The following is an 18,778-nucleotide window of genomic DNA, read 5'->3' as shown; positions in this document are numbered from 1 at the left end:
AAATAGTCAAGCAGTTGTGAATTCAGTATTGGCCAATATATGTCTTTGCCTGTTACGTTATTGACAAATTTAAATTTAGGACACAACTTAATAGTACTACTGATTTCTCTTCTCTTTCTAAGCTCAGCTTTGGAGGGATCCCAGTGTCTGAAAAATCAGGAACATTGTCACAGAGAAACTTTCATGGGTGTTTTGAAAATATTTACTATAATGGTGTGAATGTCATTGACCTGGCCAGGAGGCGTAAATCTCAGATCTCCTTTGTGGTAAGAGATTTGTACATTTAATAATAATACCAATAATACTAATACTACTACTAATAAAAAGACCACAATCACTTTCATATTTAACCCACTGATACAGAGTTATAAGATTTGTGCTGTTTTGTGAAGGGAAAAATAAAAAAATAAAAGAATCGAGGAACCAACTCACTGCTGCTGTAGATAGTCATCTAGTAGACAGTGAAGAATACATTCTATTTTCAGGTCTTAGCTAGTATTTATACTGCCACACAGTTATCTAGATCTATCTGTGCCCATGACAGGGGAACAGTAGACCCACAGAACACAAAGTCCTCTGGAGTATCTAGCTCTTCTCTTCTGAGAGTCAGGTATTCAGAAAATCAACAATCCACAGATGTGAGGCATTAACTCTTTAACTCCCAGTGCTTCGCATGTTTTTATGATGTGGAATACTGATAACAAAAATCATAAAACCATGACATGTATGTGTGTGATATCACAGAATTGTATGATACCTCCCTGTGGTGCACATACAAGACAGTGAGCAAAACAGGAAGCTAAAGTCATCCAGGCTGACTTCTGTACACGACTAGTGAAAAAACAAGCACTATATTTTGAAAGCTATCTACTCCTGAAATTGCTGATCCAAACTGTTTTCTCTAGAGCATTATAATTTTATACTTACATTCTATTAGTTTTTTTATAATGTCCATTTTTTGTAGAGTTGTAATTTATGTTGAGGGATTTAATGCATTTATTGTGACAGAGCCAGCACTTATGGTAAACAAACCATTTAGATAAGTAGTTTCAATAAGTAACCAACTTCCTTCTGTTGCAGAAAGCATCTTGTTTCTTTTTCAGTAGTACAGGAATGTTCTCCATTTGCAATTTTTATTTTTTTTAACAGCCAGCAAATGCAGAGTTATAATGGAAAGAAAGCTCAAATAACTAAATATGAAATTCCATCAAGCTCCAAATCATTTGATTTGGATTTCAGTTCAGAATGTGAACAACCAGGTATGATAATGTATCCTACAAATAGTAGATGCCAGGCATTTCCTTCTTCGTGATCCTCACTGGAGATATTCCAGTACAAGCTAACCTGATACCTCTGTACAGAATCCTGCTCATTATGACAATAGATTCTGTAGGGCTTTTATGTAAACTGGGGAAAAGGAAAATATTATTTAAAATATCTTTCATAATATAAATGTTCCATAAAGAATCCATGTTAAATAATCACTCTGCGATCTATCAGGCAACTGTTGCAATACTGTGGAGGAGGAATCTGCAGACAGTAAGATTTTAGCACTTAACAAATTTTGTCATTCTGATGACTGCTTTCTCATTATGGGTCCATTCAGTTGATTATTCGTATCTCTATAGCTGAGTTCATAAAACAGAGCCTCTATTTATTCATATACATTTCACTGAAGGAAATGAAAACAGAAACTTTAATATCTTGTCATATCAGGTGCTAGTAGCTGATTCTATAGTTTTGTACTCTGAGGTCAAAGTTCTGTGTACAATTGTAAGTTCTAAAGCTTTCTGTGTTGAAAAAGTTTAATGCACATTTAAATCTTAATACATTTATTCTTTTTGTAATCAACTGCACATACCAAATTAGTCCAAATGACAGTGAATCACAAGATGAAATTACAAATTTCATCATTATCAAGAGTCAAAGTATTAACTAAATCTAACAGCATAATAAAAAATACATTGTTTCTGTTGCAGAATCCTTACATCACTTAGTAAAACCACAGATGCAGTTACAGCTAATCTCAGAGTCCTGCAATAAACATATCATAGAATCACAGAATGATAGAATAGCCTGGGTTGAAAAGTAGTGTAATGAACCCCTAGTTTCAACCCTCCTGCTGTGAGCAGAGTTGCCAACCACTATACCAGGCTGTCCAGAATCACATTCAGCCTGGCCTTGAATACCTCCAGAGATGGGAAATCCACAATGTCTCTGGGCAACCTGTTCCAGTGCATCAACAACCTCTGAGTGAAAAACTTTCTCCTAATATCTAATGTAAACCTACCTTGTCTTACTTTCCCAGCTCACTGGGAAATAAAATATATATTATAAGGAGTCCCTTTGTTTTCTAAAGCATGTTTTTCATATTTCTAAGTAGTTTGTATGTGGAACTTTCTCTGGTTATTTGTGAAAACTATTACTAAGTGAAATCTTCTGTTGTACTGAATCAGAAAAACCTGTCCCTTGGTCCAGTAAAACAGTATATTTTTATTCCTCTGTTTTAACACTGCCATAAACAGTGGCCCTTCCTAGCATTCTTCACAGCATACAGGCATTTAGGACTATATAAATATTTAACCATACTTTACATTCAGTGACATTTCATCTGACACTGAGAAATCTGTTAAAAGTCCTTAATGCATCATATTTCTGAGTCAAAATAAATGAAGTGGGTGTGTTTAACTCCTGAAGTATTTTTCAATCACCCACAAGATTTAGTGTCTTACAATATTCACTTACAGGTTCTTACTCCACTTTGCAGTGGAAGATATATCTGTTCTCGTCAAACCATCAGGTAAATGCTTCTCAAACTGGTGATTTTCTCACATGCTTGATTTTTAGATTAAAATATTCAAAAGCTGTAAATATTCTGTTCTATGCATGATACTGTTTCCAAACAAAAGTTTTTATTCCGGTTTTCACCAACTGTTATTAATGCCATATGTGTTTAATTTCTTTCTAGGGCAACATGTCCTTCCTTTGTTTAGAACCAAAGGTTGTTCCAGTTACATTTCTGAGCTCCAGAAGTTACCTGGCTCTGCCTGGAATTTCAGGGCAAGAAGTAGCAATAAGTTTCCAGTTTCGCACCTGGAACAGTGAAGGATTTCTTGTATCTAGTAAAGTAAAACAAGCTTCAGGTGGTTTCTTCTTATATCTGAGTGATGGGAAAGTTAAAATCAGTATTCAAAAGCCAGGAAAACTACTGACTGACCTTACTGCAGGTAACAAAAATAAAAAGAAATAAGATGAATCTAACAAAAAGATTTCTATGAAGAAAACAGTGAAGAACCATATTAACAAGCATTTATACTGTTGATAGATTGTGCAACTACACATTTCTAATCTCAGTGTTTATAAGTGTTTTATTTTCTCAAAAGTATGTATATATGCATGTGTAGTTCTTGATTTATTTTTCCCCTCAGTGATTGAGTAAAAATTATTAGTAACAACATAGGTTGCTAGCTGAGTCCTTATCTTAGCTACGTGATATGTAGAGCTCATGTATAATCTGAGGAGTGTGAGCAACAACTCTTCCAGTTATGCTAAGAAGTTTATTACTTATATGATGAAGGTAATATCTTAACATGTTTCTTACTGTTAGTGCATTTACAAGGTACCAGCAGTTCGTTTTTAATAAAGCTATACATTATTATATATGTTTTGTTATTTCCTCCAACACTCAGAGAGCTTTCCTTTTTGTGTTATTAAATATCAGCCAGAGTTCTCATTCAGGAAAGGCAAGACCTGAGAGATGAGATGGATAGAAGGAAGTTCAAAGGCTATATGAAGTTGGTTAATTGGGGCTATGATATCTGTGGGTTTTGTATGGACAAAAATCAGTTTATCTTGAGCATTAATGAAGACAATAAGTAAATCCAGCTATTTCTAAACTAATTATTTATTATTGTTGTTATATCTGTTAAACAGAACAATAGTCATTTAAATTACCTCCTCCTATCTCTTTTGGATCCTCTATCATTAGAAAAAAAAATCTGTGCTAAAGAGAATGAATATTCACATGAGTTATCAGTAAACAATAAAAATAACTTATATAAAATGATCAAGTGATCCTTCTATTCCTCCGAGGAAAGAATTTCCTCCTAACATTTCATCTAAATCTTTCTTCTTTTAGTTAAAGACCATTCTGCTTTGTCCTATCACTAAATTTTTGTGTAGAAAGTGAGTCTATTCTCATGCACTCTCATTAAATACTGGGAGGCAACAAGGTCTCTCCAGATTCTTCTTTTCTCCAGGCTGAACAAACCCTGCTCCTCAGATTTTCTTTGCAGGAGAGGTGTTCCATCCCTCTGATCATCCTCTTAGTTCTCATTTGGACACATTCCAACAGTGTATCCATGCCTGTATTCAGTACTCTACGTGGGGTCTCAAAGTGTGGTACAGTAACATTCTGTACTGCTCTGGCTATAACCCTTGGTGCAGCCAAGGATACTATTGTTCTGGGCTAGACATGAGTACATTGCTGACTCATGTCCAGCCTTTTGTCCACCAGAACACCCAAGTCCTTCTCCACAGAGATGCTCTCAAGGTGTTCTTCTTCCAGATTATATTCATGTCTGAGATTCTCTTGACCCAGATGCCTCATGTTGCCCTTGGCCTTGTGAACCTCATTCAGTTCATGTGGGCCCATTTCTTTAGCTTGTCCAAGTCCCTTTAGATAGTATCCTTTCCTTCTCCTGTATCAACTGCACCACTTGGCTTAGTGTGACAAGCAAACTTGCTGAGGGTACACTTAATTTCACTATGTCCCAGAACAGAATACTGAGAAACACCATGTGTCACTGACCTCCACCTGGAAATCTGGTCAATCACTTTGTTGACTGTAAACCTCTAACAGTAACCATCCAGCCAATGAAGGAAAAAGGGAATAGGTTAGAATAGGGAAGGTAGAGGTAGGTAGGGGAAAAAAAAGAAAAAAAAAATCTTGTGATATGTCTCACCTCCCTCTCCCCCCCTATTTTATTTATTCCCCAGCTATTTTACTGAATTGTTATGTAATGACTATATTTGATTTTAAAAGATGAAAAATCCCCTTTTTTTTTTGTACTGAAATAAAAAATGTGTGTTCTGTGTGAAATACTGCATTAGCCATTAGAATGATGCTTTTACTATAACCTCCTTAGACTGAGAAAATACTTTTTACAGACACTGCGTTAATGGACGCATTACTGGTAACTGGACTAAGAGTACTGCAACAGTAAAGTTCAATCACTGAAGTACAGAAATGGACGAATATTCTGCCTTCACAAAAGACCTTTCTGTTCTTTATTCCTTAATCTTTTGTCTCCTTTCAAGTGTATAATATCCAGACAGTACAACAAATAATGGGTGTTTGTATTTCATTTTTCTTTCTATTTTTCTTCTAGGTGTTGGATTAAATAATGGACTGTGGCATTCTGTATCTTTCTCTGCCAAAAGAAACCGTATTAGTTTAATAGTGGACAATGATATGCTCTCATCTGCTCATGCCTCTATACCTCTACAGATTTATTCAGGAGATACCTTATACTTTGGAGGTGAAACATATTCCTTATTTACGCTGTAAATACCCCACAGTTAAACATACTTTTTTTCTGACATACCTAAACAAACAATGAGAATGATTCAGCTCACCTCAAGTCTCTGTATCTGGCTCAGATATTTGTAAGAGGATTTGTTTTCAGGAACCACTATTATATTCTTTGTGCTGAAGTTTCATCCAGATTTTATAATGTTAAGTAGAATAAATTACCACCCTAATCCTTCCATCAGTTTTTAGAACACAGCTTTCTAGTATCATGTTCTGATTATTAAATATAAGCTGACTGACTATCATACAAGCACAAAAGAGTCTCTCTTGCTAGCTAGTCATTCTGCTGCTAAATCATCTTTCTGATAATAATTTTCTGCTGGTCAAATATTCATTCAAAGTACATGTTTTCTTAATTGTGCAAGTACACTCTTTAAGCCCATATTTATTCAGTACACGATACACATTCTTGAAAATTGTTTTTTGTCACTACAGGAAAATATTATTATGAATAATGTAAGTAGTCCCTAAAAGCTATATTTAGATGACTTAATTTCAGTCTGACCCTCCTTGTAAGCAGGCCAAGGAATATCATAAAGAGTTTAGTCATTATTCACATATATTTTTACTGCTGGAGTTGTATAAGTTTCTATAAACCTAAACCAGTTGGGAATGTAATGTGTAGTAGCAGTATGAAGCAGAGTCATTATTCAACACTAGCCTAGTTTTATCCCTTACTAGCTTAGGAATTAGTGACTGAAAAGAATTATTTTAAAATATATATATATATATATATATAAGAAAACTGAAAAAAGTGTATAAAGCCCATACAGTAAATAAGTATACAGACGTTATACAGTATACAGAGAAGTTAGGCTAGTAAGATTACCATGTCAAGAAAGATAATGAGATATAAATGAAAGGTACTCACTGTTGTTATAGGTTTGCAAAAACTCCATAAAGAGCAACCTCTAGGAAGAGATCCTTCCTCAGTGGCAGTCAGCCCTTAAATGGCGTCTAGGAGAGGTGGAGCCAGGCTCCACTCCTTCCGGTCACACAGGTGAATTGCCTTCACCTGTGTTCATGAGGCTGACTCAGTGCTTGCCTCAGGTGGTCAATCAGGCTCAGGCCATGATTCGACAGTTCACATACAAAAGCCCTATATGCACTCAGACCTAGTCATTCCCCACAGAATAATTCCTTTAATAATAAGCTCTAAATAAAGTTTATACTCACAAGCAGAAAACACATCTAGGAACTGGACATTTCAAATCTTGTATCCAGACTTGTCTACTAAAGATATCTCCTAATAGAGCTGAAAATCAGTGAAAAATATGAATTACTGGCACTCTGTAGAAAAAAATCTAAGTTTTTCTGCGCACTTTGGTTCAGATTCCCATATTTTGGAACAGGTGCTTTGTACTAGTGAACATTTAGGACTAATGTTATAAAATAGAAGGGATGTGGGCAGTTGCAAGAAGTGATATATTTACCTAGGTAAATGTAGATGATGCATTATATTATCTTAAGTATGTGTGAGTAGTGGTGGGAATTAAATTTAATAATAATGAAAGTACCTATTGCATACTCACCCCCCAGGTTCTCTGAATTGTATTCCAGTCAAATCAGCATTATAATTTGGGGAAAACACAGTAAAAGTTTTCTGAGTGTAGAAAGTTATTTACTAAAATTTTATGTCTTATGCCACTGTCAAAAATTATAGTCCATATTTTGACCTTATCCCAAGTTAATACGAATACTATCTATTTTCTTCTGTGTTTGTTGCTAAAACATGAATATCAATCTTCCAGGAGAGATGTTCTATAAACACAACATTTAGTTTACTTTTTTAAAATAATACAGAATATGCAAGAAATATGGAAACTTATTTGAGAAAAAGCATAATAACCATAATATTAATTTAGCATTATGTCAGTGTAACTCCTGGTCAAACTATCATTATGGATATATCTTAGTTCTTAGAAAATAGCTTTGCAATTAGAAAGGAAAAAAAAAGAGAGATTATTTAATTTTGCAATAAGCAGTTGGAGTAAATTTCATTATTAAAAGATTTTCTTCTGTCTTTAATATTTGGCTCAGAATTACATGGAATCTCACTTTCAACAGTAGTAACTATATTACACTTCTTTTTCTTCAAAACAGCCAGAATAGTATGCTGAATAGTAAAATATAAGATGTAAACTTTCTTTTTTGTTGTACTTGTTAATTTTAATTTTTATTTTTTTGGTATAAGCATCACTAGAATTGGAGTCACTTTCAAATGAACATCAGATTTTTACCACAAATAAATGTTTTTGTTTATCCATATATTTATTTATTACTATTTTGTTGCACAGCACTGTAGAAGATTAAGATAACATCTGTAACTGACTGCCAAAATATCTGTGGTGCTGAATTGTTATTGTTTTTCTATTTGTGAAGTTCAAGAATCTGTTTTCTTAGAGCAGTATATGAACTAATGAATGTTTTCCTTTAGATTGGTAGCAATAATTTTGAAAAGTTTGGTATCACACTAGAGAAGAAGACACTGAGAATCTACTTACTTGTTTCATTTCAAGCATAGCTAATTTCCTATTGTATAATCCTTAAAAATATATTAATACTTTCAAAGTTTTTGCATGTTCATTTGAGTGATATCTTCTTCCAGTTTTATTTTGCTTCTTTACTATGCTTTGCAGGTCTTCATAATGTATTCATTAGCTCTGTAGAGCAGGGAAATGTTTTAAAAGTCACTATTTCTTAACATCACAAGACAAGAAACTCTTTGAATGTTATGAACCAGAATGCAGTATTGTTTACTTAAGATGAAGGTATAGCTCTTGAATCATTCCAGAAACAATATTGACTGTTGGAAGAAAGCCAAAGATAAAAACATTCAGATGTATTCTGTCATGAAGCTGTTGTAGGAAAAAAACACAATTGGCATGGTTTTTCAGCAATATAAGAAATTTATTGATTTATTAATGATGTTAACTGATAATTGGTAAACAATGCAATTCACAATCATTATCAGTGATGTAATAGATAATTAACTGTATTACATACATATGGAATGTTAATCATAGGTAGGATATGACCTCCAGTGTTTGCCTAGTCCAATCTCCCTCTCAGACATATCCAACTAGAAGAAGGTGTTCAGAATATACATTTCCGGGGATCTCTGCCATTTTGGGCAGCTTATTCCTGTGTTGCCATATTCATGGTTAATTAGAAAAAAAAAAGTGTATATTTTTGCTACTATGCTATTGGAATATGCAGTTTCTGACATTCATCCTTACCCTCCCTTTTAATTAATGTGGTCTTCTGGGCAGTGTCTGTCTCAATTATTTTTACCTTCTTCTCTTAAGATGGAACAAGCACAATCCTCAACATCTTAAATAAATCCTGTCCATTCAGCTCCCTGATGAGATTTGTGACTTTTCTCAAGGTTGTGAAAGTCTTTCATTTACTGGGTAGTCCAGAACTGGACATAGTATATGTGGTCTCAAAATTGCCATGAGGGGAAGGGTCACTTCTTTGGTCTTTCTGGCATTACTTTTGATAGTACAGGTCAGAATGTCATTAGTTTCTGTGTCACAAGTATGCATTCTTAGTCTGTAGTCCACCTGTTGTTCTTGCAGAACTTGATGGCACTCCTGTAACCCCTATTCTCCAGCCTGCCCAGTAGCAGCCTTGACATCCAGCACATATCTCTACTGCCAATTTAGTATCATTCACAAGCTTACTAATAGTGCATTCAGACCCGTGTTCCCTATTGCTAATGAAAACTTTTAACAGTACAGATTCCTGAAGGGGTCCTGTACTCAGCAAACATCAGTTAGACTTTACATCAAAGATTATCCACTTTTCCCATCCACATTTGATGACATAGAAAGCATAGAAGCCTGTTAGTATCTTTGCCAAAGTCAAGGTATCCTGTATTCACTGCTCTCCCTCTACACACAGTGCCTATCATCAAAGAAAACAAGTAGCTGAGACAGGATTTTGCCTAGGGAGTGAGGTAAGGCTGACTAGTCCCTAGTTCCCTGAACCTTTCTTCTTGAAGGTGGGTGTAATTACTGCTTTTTCCAGTCATCACTAAACTCTAATCACCAAAATATCTAAACTAATCACCAAAATATTTTGAGGATTAAAATGACAGTGGATTCACAATAGCAATAGTAGAAGTTGCAATTGCATTTGTTGGGTCCAAGGATATGTTAAAAAAGGTGAGTCTTTTTTCTTCTACTGTGGTTACTAGGTAAAAGAGAAGTCTGAGGTTTAATCTTTACCAGTCACATCTAAAGAAAAAGGACCTTGGACAATCCAGTAATTCCCAGGACCTTTGTCAATCCCCGAGTAATATACCCATAATATAGCTTTCCTTTTGTTAGCAATATAGGTACAGAAACCTTTTTGTTTTTTTCTGTTCTCTTCTACTCAGATCGTAAACTCTACAGTTTCATGTTTGATGTAGCCAAGATTATCCTTGATGTTCACATCATCACTCATTTTTTGATTGTCTAGGAATAGTAGGTTCAATTAGAGTATCTTTCTTAGTTGGATCATTGCATCAGGAAATTGTTTTCAAGCTTCAGAAATCTCTGGATAGATTGAAAAAGAAAAGAAAAGAAAAGAAAAGAAAAGAAAAGAAAAGAAAAGAAGAGAAGAGAAGAGAAGAGAAGAGAAGAGAAGAGAAGAGAAGAGAAGAGAAGAGAAGAGAAGAGAAGAGAAGAGAAGAGAAGAGAAGAGAAGAGAAGAGAAGAGAAGAGAAGAGAAGAGAAGAGAAGAGAAGAGAAGAGAAGAGAAGAGAAGAGAAGAGAAGAGAAGAGAAGAGAAGAGAAGAGAAGAGAAGAGAAGAGAAGAGAAGAGAAGAGAAAATCGCTATGTTTAGTAGGTCCTTTTGTTGTATTAAACTTCAGATATGTTTTGTAACTTGTCCAAAGCAGAGTCAACCTGTATTTCAACCTGACATTTTGTGATGATTATCATTCAGTAAATGTTTTCATGTCATGCTCATGGGTACTTTAAAAAAAGTAAGGAAGTACAGAAGTATTTCTTTATTTTTGCTCAGAAGGGCCTAATCAGAAGAGGTTATGGATAAACCTGTCCATAAAATTTACAACACATATTTTCATTTTACAACAACATATTTTCAGAATATATAATATTTTCAACAAGACATTTTTTTCAGCTTCAGACAATATGCTTCTTACAGGCTGCCCTAACAACGGAAACTATTCTGAATGTAAAAGCTCCTTTGGTGGCTTTCAAGGATGTATGCAACTCATTTCTATTGGTAATGAAGCAGTGGATATGATCTCAGTTCAGCAAAATATTTTTGGCAATTTCAGTGACCTTCAGATAGATTTATGTGGCATTATGGACAGGTAAGAAAAATCTATATATTATTTTCAATTTTTTATTTTTTAAAATACTAACTTCATGTCAAAGGACTAAATACAAAATTGCCTGCTTCTTTTACACAATTCAGAAGTCTAAAACATAAGCAATGTACCTAGAAAAACAGTTAGAAATTAGAAGACGTTGATAAAGTAAAAATTAAATTACAGTATTCGTGATTAAAGATATTTGATATTTCTGACTACTTTTCTTAGTAATATTTAAAATTTTTGTTTACTAACATCATAGACACAAAACCTCATCTGTGACATTCGAAGTCACATTCACGATTTAAGATCCTATTTTCTTTGCATATTTCTGCTTCTTATATTTTACTAACCTGAAAATATGGTGGATAGTATTCATCACAAGTGAGCTTGGTTTAGGCTTCAGTCAGAACTAATTGAAATCAGCGTGAGAGCATTTTTCAAGAGTGACAAGTTTAAATGGCTTCCTCTAAAAGGATGAAAGTTCATACACCTTTCCTGCAAATGAAAAAGCAGAAAAAATTGCTCGAATTCAGTGTGGTGAAATACGGGTTTTGCAGAAATTCAAAGGCTCCAGTGGAGAAAGTGGTAAAACACACAAACAGGTAATGGACTGAAAAGATTCTTGCTTTAGATTCAGGAGAATTCTGTCCTTTACAGTCTATGCAAAATCACCTATAATCCAGAAACAATTGCCTTTGACCAAGTGGAAAGACTATACTGAAATGGCACAGTATGTGGGGAAAGAAAAAAAAATCCCTTGCCATACATTTATAATTTTCTAGGGAGAATAGGAGGAGATCTTCAAGACTGCAGCCACTGTTAGGCTGTATCACAGGTGTATTTCACAAAATCACAGAGTTACAGATAATCACAGAGCCACAGTGTTTGGAAGGGACCTCTAGAGATTATTTAGTCTAAACACACTGCTAAATAAGGTCCCCTAAAGTAGATTTTGTAGGAAAGTATCCAGGAGGGTCTTGAATACCTCCACAGAAGGAGACCACAACCTCTCTATGCAGCCAGTTCCAGTGTTCAAACACCCTCTAAGTAAAGATTTTCCTCATGTTCGTACAGAACTTTTTATGTTCTAGTTTGCCCTGTTACTGTTTTCCCTGTTGCTGGACACCACTGAAAAACCTGTCTCCATATTCTCTCTTCAGATCTTTATAAATGTTGACAAGATCCCCTTCTGCGACTGGCTTTCTGTCTACAAATGATAACATAATGCATGTCAGTTCATGTTACTATTTTGAAAAAGTAGTATCTCCATGCTGATAAAAGTAAAACAAACAAACAAACAAAAAACACACAAAAGTAGTAAAGAGAGAGAGAAAAACAAATATGCCTACAACATGGTTCATTAAGTTCAGTTTTAATGAATATTCTCATTAATTATTCAAGATCCAGCAATCACATAATATGTTTTAAAATCTAACACAGCTGCATGTATATTATACTCTCTGTTACTTTTCACCTTCCCAGTACGTAGCAAGAGTGAGAAATGTATGATTAAAAAACAAACTTTTGCCTCCGTTGTATAACCTATAAGAGATGTATTTGGAATACAGCATACATTTCTTCTTTTTCTACTCTTCGATTAATTGTCTTGTTTTTCACTTCACCCTCTTCTTAACCTCCTTCCTCTCCTCTCTTATATCCTTTCTAATACATCTTTCCAGCTTTTAAAGTGTTGGACCACTGTAGTTTTTTAAACTCTGGAAATAAACTTACTCCACTGTCATTATACTGCTTTTATTTATTTTATCTTTTTTTTTTAATATTATGATAGTAATAAACAGACAGAATAAGAAGCCTTTCCTTTTATTCTCATCTTACTGAATATTTATGGCATTTGAATTGTGTCCTTTTTGCATCAAAATCATAGCCATGTACTTTTATTATTGTATATATATATATATATATTTTTTTTTTTTTTTAAATATAGATTTGTGTAAGTAACTTAGACTTCCCAGTCAGAGTTTTCCATGAATATTTATTACCTTTCTGGCACTGTATTCTCAATCTTTTTTTTTTTTTTTTTAATAAATTCTTTTGCATTTTTGCAATTTATCAAAATCATGTGTTGTTCCCCATATTAAATAATACATCTTGAAAATTACATCTGAGGAATACAGCATGCCACCTATATATTTTTCAATTAAATCTACAGAGTTTCATCAATTTCATTATGCCCTTCATCTTTCAGTTCAAAATAAATTTTAAAAAGCCTTTCAGGTCTTGTACCAGCCTGCCCTGGAAACTGTGTTTCTTCTCAGTTTCTTCACTAGTGTCATGGCCTTTATTCTCTGTATCTCATCATCTGGAACAAAATTCATGGTTTTTTTGTCAATCTAATTCTACATCTCATTATAAATTCCAACTGGTAGAATATATTCTTCTTTGCCTTACATTTCTGTCGCTTCCTTATGAGGGGAAACAGAGGGGCAGGCTCTGACATCCTCTCTGTGGTGACCAGTGATAAAACTCAATGGAATGGCATGAGTCTGTGACAGGTTCAGGCTGAATATCAGGAAAAGGTTCTTATTTAAGAAGGTGGTCAGGCATTGGAACAGCTTCCTCAGGGGAGTGGTCATGGCATCCAGATGTCAGAGTTCAAGAAGAGTTTGGACAACACTCTCAGACATACAGTATGATTTTTGGGTAGTCCTGTGTGGAGCCAGGGATTGGACTCGATGGTTGTGGGTACCTTCCAACGTGGGGTATTCTATAATTCTATGATTCTGCATGTGTAAACAATCTCCAGTGGATAACTTGCTTCATTTGTACAGCATATCATCTGAGAAATAAAATATATGCTCTCACTAAAATGATATGACTTTAGTTGCCCTAAGATTAAACTAGTTTTTTCGATGATGTGCTCCAGGTGGTAGAAGTACTACAAATGAGGGCATACAAACCAACCACTTCTTTATCTTGAAGTCTTTACTAGAATCTAGTCCAAATACAGAAAAAACCCTCAAATTCTGAAGTTACTGATGATTTTTTTAGTAAAAAAATGGGCCACTAAGTGTGAATTTTATTCACCTAAAGTGCATGAATGCAAATTAAACTTACATAGTGAATTGAATGTATATGTAGTGATAAATAAACTGAAAAAAACTATATTGACTGTATTCTTCATCTTTTATATATATATTTTCAGTTGATAAAGAGTATTCAATATATTTACATTTCAGTCCTCATTGATAGACAATGTTAATTATTCATTTTTCACTTGTATATATTATCCTGTTTTTTTTTCATAAATGATCAAAATTCCCAGCCATTTTCCTACTTTACATTTTCTCAGTCCTATAAATTTCCAATTCCCCCTACTATGCTCTTTCCAGCCACTACTCTTCACATGCCTTCTTTTATCCTTCACTGATTATCTTTCTATTCCTGAATTTTTCATATACAGTTCTCCATCATGCAAATAGTTTTCTTCATATATTTCTCCTTAAAATATCCTCTCTCTCAGCTCCTTTATATCAATATATATTGGTTTAATAACTACTAATTATACATTACAATTGACAAAATATTTAATAGGAATCACTGTTATTCTATTTTTCATACAAACTTAACACATTTAGTCTTCGAAGAAAGAGTAGCAGTGTGTTGTTTGAAAAAAAAACCAATACTGATACACACACAGTTTTCAAACACTATTCTTTTAATCCACACATATGCATGAGGTCAGATCAAAACAAAATGAAACAAAACGAAACAGAATATGCAAAAAAAAAAGCAACCACAAATGAAGCTCGTTTCTTTTTCTTTTAATTTTTTTTCTTTTTCTTCTTTTTCCTTTTTCTTTTCCTTTTCCTTTTCCTTTTCCTTTTCCTTTTCTTTTTCCTTTCTCTTTCTCTTTCTCTTTCTCTTTCTTTCTCTTTCTCTTTTTCTTTTCCCTTTTCTTTTTCTTTTTCTTTTTCTTTCCCTTTTCCTTTCTCTCTCTTTCCTTCTTTCTTTCTTTCTTTCTTTCTTTCTTTCTTTCTTTCTTTCTTTCTTTCTTTCTTTCTTTCTTTCTTTCTTTCTTTCTTTCTTTCTTTCTTTCTTTCTTTCTTTCTTTCTTTCTTTCTTTTCCTTTGTTAAAAGTATGTTCGTGCTGTAGTACAGTTCACTTTTTAATATTGGATTACAAATATTACTAGTGGACTGCCTTAGTCTTAATTCATTCATCATTTCCAGATGTTATGCACTTCAACACGTATTACAAAGTAGTACAATGTAAGCTCCTAATCAGCTTATTTTTGCTTAAGCAGACATGGTAATGAATGTCAAAATATTTTTAACAGGTGAAGCATTAAAAATACTTTTTCCAGTAGGTGAAATATTTTTGTGTGAAACAGTTAAGAGAACACAAGAAGAGAAAGATTTGTTCTAATCATGCTTTCTTTAGAGCATTTAATATAATTAGAGTAGCTTCTCTCAGTGTTAGCTAGTGGTTACTTTAATTAAACATTCCGAAAGAAAGGGAAGAAAAAAAAGAATTAATATTATAAGAGTTAATTTATACTATGAATTTTTTTTAGTTCTATTAAAGTTGCTTCAAGCATTATCCATTTCATCTAAACTTTTCATTTTGTGATTATTGTTAAGAAGATGAATACAATAGAAGATCAATACAAGAAAAGACTGTGAAAGCCATTTTGAATTTAGGAATAACTATGGCTTTATAAAAAAATGAAAAATCAAGGCAACTATGATTGATGCAAGCAGAACATCAGTAATAAGATGCTTTATGAGTAGTACAAATTTTAGAGGAGAAGTGTATTTACATAGCCCCTGACTGCTCACGTCTGTAGCAAGCAAAATTAATATTTGAAGAAACATTATTTAATAAAGTATTGACTATCAAAATGAAAGTAAGCTTAGTGCTTAAAGTAGATTTCTACATTAAGAAAAAGAACTTACTAAAGTCTTCCTCAGACTCAGTTTACAAATATGTGTAAGATAACAAAAAGAATATCCTTTCCTTTATTGGCAAAAATGTTACTTTTTTCCTTGAAATTAACTTGCTTAATTTTACTTATTTTACATTCACTTTGCCAGTTCACTTTTCTTTTCTCTCTAGAAAACTCAGCTTACCTCTCTTTACAAGCACGAGAGGGTGGAAAATTATTTGAAAGTCAGCAGGAGTGAATTTACAAAGGCTCTGAATTTTTGCTAAGTCAGATTTGTGAGATGCTATATTTTCTACAGTTTTAAATTAATATTATTTTAAGATTTTTTTGAATTAACTAAAATGTGTTTTCAGATCCTGCAGGTGTTAGTAGGCCTGCTTTTAATTTTTATTTTCTTTTTATTTATTTATTTATTTATTTATTGTGGTTAACATCAACAATATAGATTTTTTTTTCATTTTCATATACACAAACAGTCACAGTGATTAAAACACAGTTTAAGTGATTTCTAAAGGGAAATGCTCTTAAATAATTGTCAGGTTTTTGTTACATGACTTTATTTCCCATGTTTTTAGAATAAATTGACTTAAAGCTCTTGTGGTCCTTCTTTCCAACTGACCTAGTGTGTGACAACTCTGTCCACAGTAAGGGGCTTGGAACTAGATGATCATTAAGGTCGCTTCCATCCCAAATCATTCTATGATTATACAGTTCTTTGTTGTGATAACTCCTGTTGGACATGTCATGTCTTTTACAAACCTTGCTGGTGAACTATCAGCAAAATAGTTCAATAGAACTATCAGCAAAATATCAGCAAATTCTATATAGATTTATCAGCCTGTATTTAATTGCAAATAGTTGATTGGCAATGAGTAATGACTATGCATCTTTAATTACTTTTATTCTCATGTATTTATTGAACAATTAATATCCATATGTTGGAAATAGAAATAGGAGGGAAGATGTTCTCTCAGTTTTCTAGTAAACTTAAAGACACATTCCCCTTCTTCAACAAGCCTGAAGAACTTCTTTATATTACATTTCTTTTTCATGATTTGTTGTCCACTGATAAATATAAATACCAGGTAAAAGAAAGGAAAAGAGAGTGAGAATGTTTCTTTCATTTTAGGTGTTTGCCTAACTATTGTGAACATGGTGGTAAGTGTTCACAGTCCTGGAACAACTTCTACTGTAACTGTAACAATACTGGTTACAAGGGAGCTACTTGCCATTATCGTAAGTCCAAGATGTTTTCTAACTTTACTTTTATTTCTGATAGATTTCTCCTTCTTGTCTTTACTCTCTCTCCTGGAAGTGCGTACATTCATATGTACAACTTAGATTTTATGTAAGTGTCCATAAACTGGTTCAAAAGAAGGTCTCAAATAGTCAAAAAACTGTAAAAAGAAAAACTCATTGAAAGTTTTAGTTTGTATTTGTTTCTGTTTTGCATTTTTCATGTTGCACAAGATATGTTGCACAAGGTAATATCCTCTCCTGTCTTTAAATCCACCTTCTGAGTCAATACATTATTCAGAATAATTTTTATATTTATCACATAATTAGAATGACAGTGGGACTACATTCATGCTCAACTGTCATCACATATTTATTTCTAAGAACATGTTTGTGCATGTTTATGAAAATGTGTGAAAATACCAGGAGGCCATTAAATTATCTAGAAGTACTGCTTATCTTCTGTTGTAAGCAAAAACAACTAAATAAATAAACAGGCAAATAAGCAAACAAATAAATATATAAATCTTATCTGTTTGAGATCATGCTTGGTTTCTCTAAATCTAATTCCTGGGGTCTAAATAATACTCTCAGAATTTGCATTAGTTTACTGCTTTTGCAAACATTTTTTCATCTACACCCACATTTCATTGTTTCATCTTGAAAGTTTCCAGCCTGAAATACACAAGAAAATGCTTGAATACAACTCTTCTGATTTCCCCTCTCTATATAAATAACTGTGCTTTACAAATTCAAATGGAAGTATAGTTTAGATTATGTGATTTCTTCTGTATTCTTTAGCTTTGTGCATACACAGGATTCTTTTTTTTTTTTTTTTTTTTTTTTCCCATACATAGAGTCCACACATCGTTATTTTCTTATTCACAGAATAAAATATGATTTCATCTGTGATGGAAAGTGATTTTTTATTTTTACAGCCATCTATGAAAAATCATGTGAAGCCTATAAACACAGAGGGAAAAATTCTGGCTTCTACAATATAGATTCAGATGGAAGTGGCCCCTTGGGACCTTTTCTTGTATACTGCAATATGACAGGTGAGGTGACAAACTTTTTTAATTCAAAGCCGGATTTGTATCTACGTTCGCTGTATTGAGGTTCAATTTAACAAGTAAGAAAATTCTGTAGCTCATGAATTTAATATGCATATGCACAACAAAACGAAGGTGACTCTTCAGCTCAGAATTCTAGGCAATTAGTAGGCAAAGAAATTAAAATAGTAACAGGATTCAGGCTCTGAAGCTAATGCTGTATTCTTGTATTTTGTATAAGTGAAACGTATGTTTCAGATGGACTATTCCATGTAGCCTTATAAAAAATCGTAATTCAAAACTGGATTTTAATTGATGCCAGAAAATATCAATACATTAAGTTTTGTTTTTCAGACTTCTAGTAGATATTTTGGAAGATATAAATTAAACCCGTGGACTTCTCACAGCTTGGATTTCAAGTATAATCTCCTCTTCTGCATTCAGTTCTTTGCTTCTGTCTGTTCACATCACTAGAAATTTTAGATGTCAAACTGTTAAGCAGCTTTTTAGAAAAACAGTTGAAGTTGCCTATCATTATATATCCTTCAAATTAATCTTACATTTAATTGTCTCTTTGAAAATTAGTATTACCTTATATGTATTTGTTTCTTTTTCCATTTCCTTATCTTCTGTTTATTTGAATTTCCTTCAAAAAAA

The 18,778-nt window shown here is 33.3% G+C and overlaps 1 protein-coding gene across 1 annotated transcript in view; it reads left to right on the top strand.

Moving 5' to 3' along the window:
• Positions 1-18,778, top strand: part of CNTNAP4 (contactin associated protein 4) — a 221,285-nt gene that overhangs the window by 149,650 nt on the left and 52,857 nt on the right. Inside the window, exons 7-12 of the mRNA XM_428089.8 lie at positions 123-266; positions 2,969-3,227; positions 5,391-5,540; positions 10,752-10,923; positions 16,963-17,069; positions 18,008-18,127. Of these exons, the coding sequence (XP_428089.5) occupies positions 123-266; positions 2,969-3,227; positions 5,391-5,540; positions 10,752-10,923; positions 16,963-17,069; positions 18,008-18,127 (952 nt within the window). The remainder of the gene's footprint in view (positions 1-122; positions 267-2,968; positions 3,228-5,390; positions 5,541-10,751; positions 10,924-16,962; positions 17,070-18,007; positions 18,128-18,778) is intronic.

The sequence above is a fragment of the Gallus gallus genome, chromosome Z (assembly GCF_016699485.2).
Source record: "Gallus gallus isolate bGalGal1 chromosome Z, bGalGal1.mat.broiler.GRCg7b, whole genome shotgun sequence".
In the NCBI taxonomy this organism is placed as follows: domain Eukaryota; kingdom Metazoa; phylum Chordata; class Aves; order Galliformes; family Phasianidae; genus Gallus; species Gallus gallus.
The sequence above is the reverse complement of the archived record's forward strand: the minus strand, read 5'-3'. Positions and strand labels throughout refer to the sequence as shown.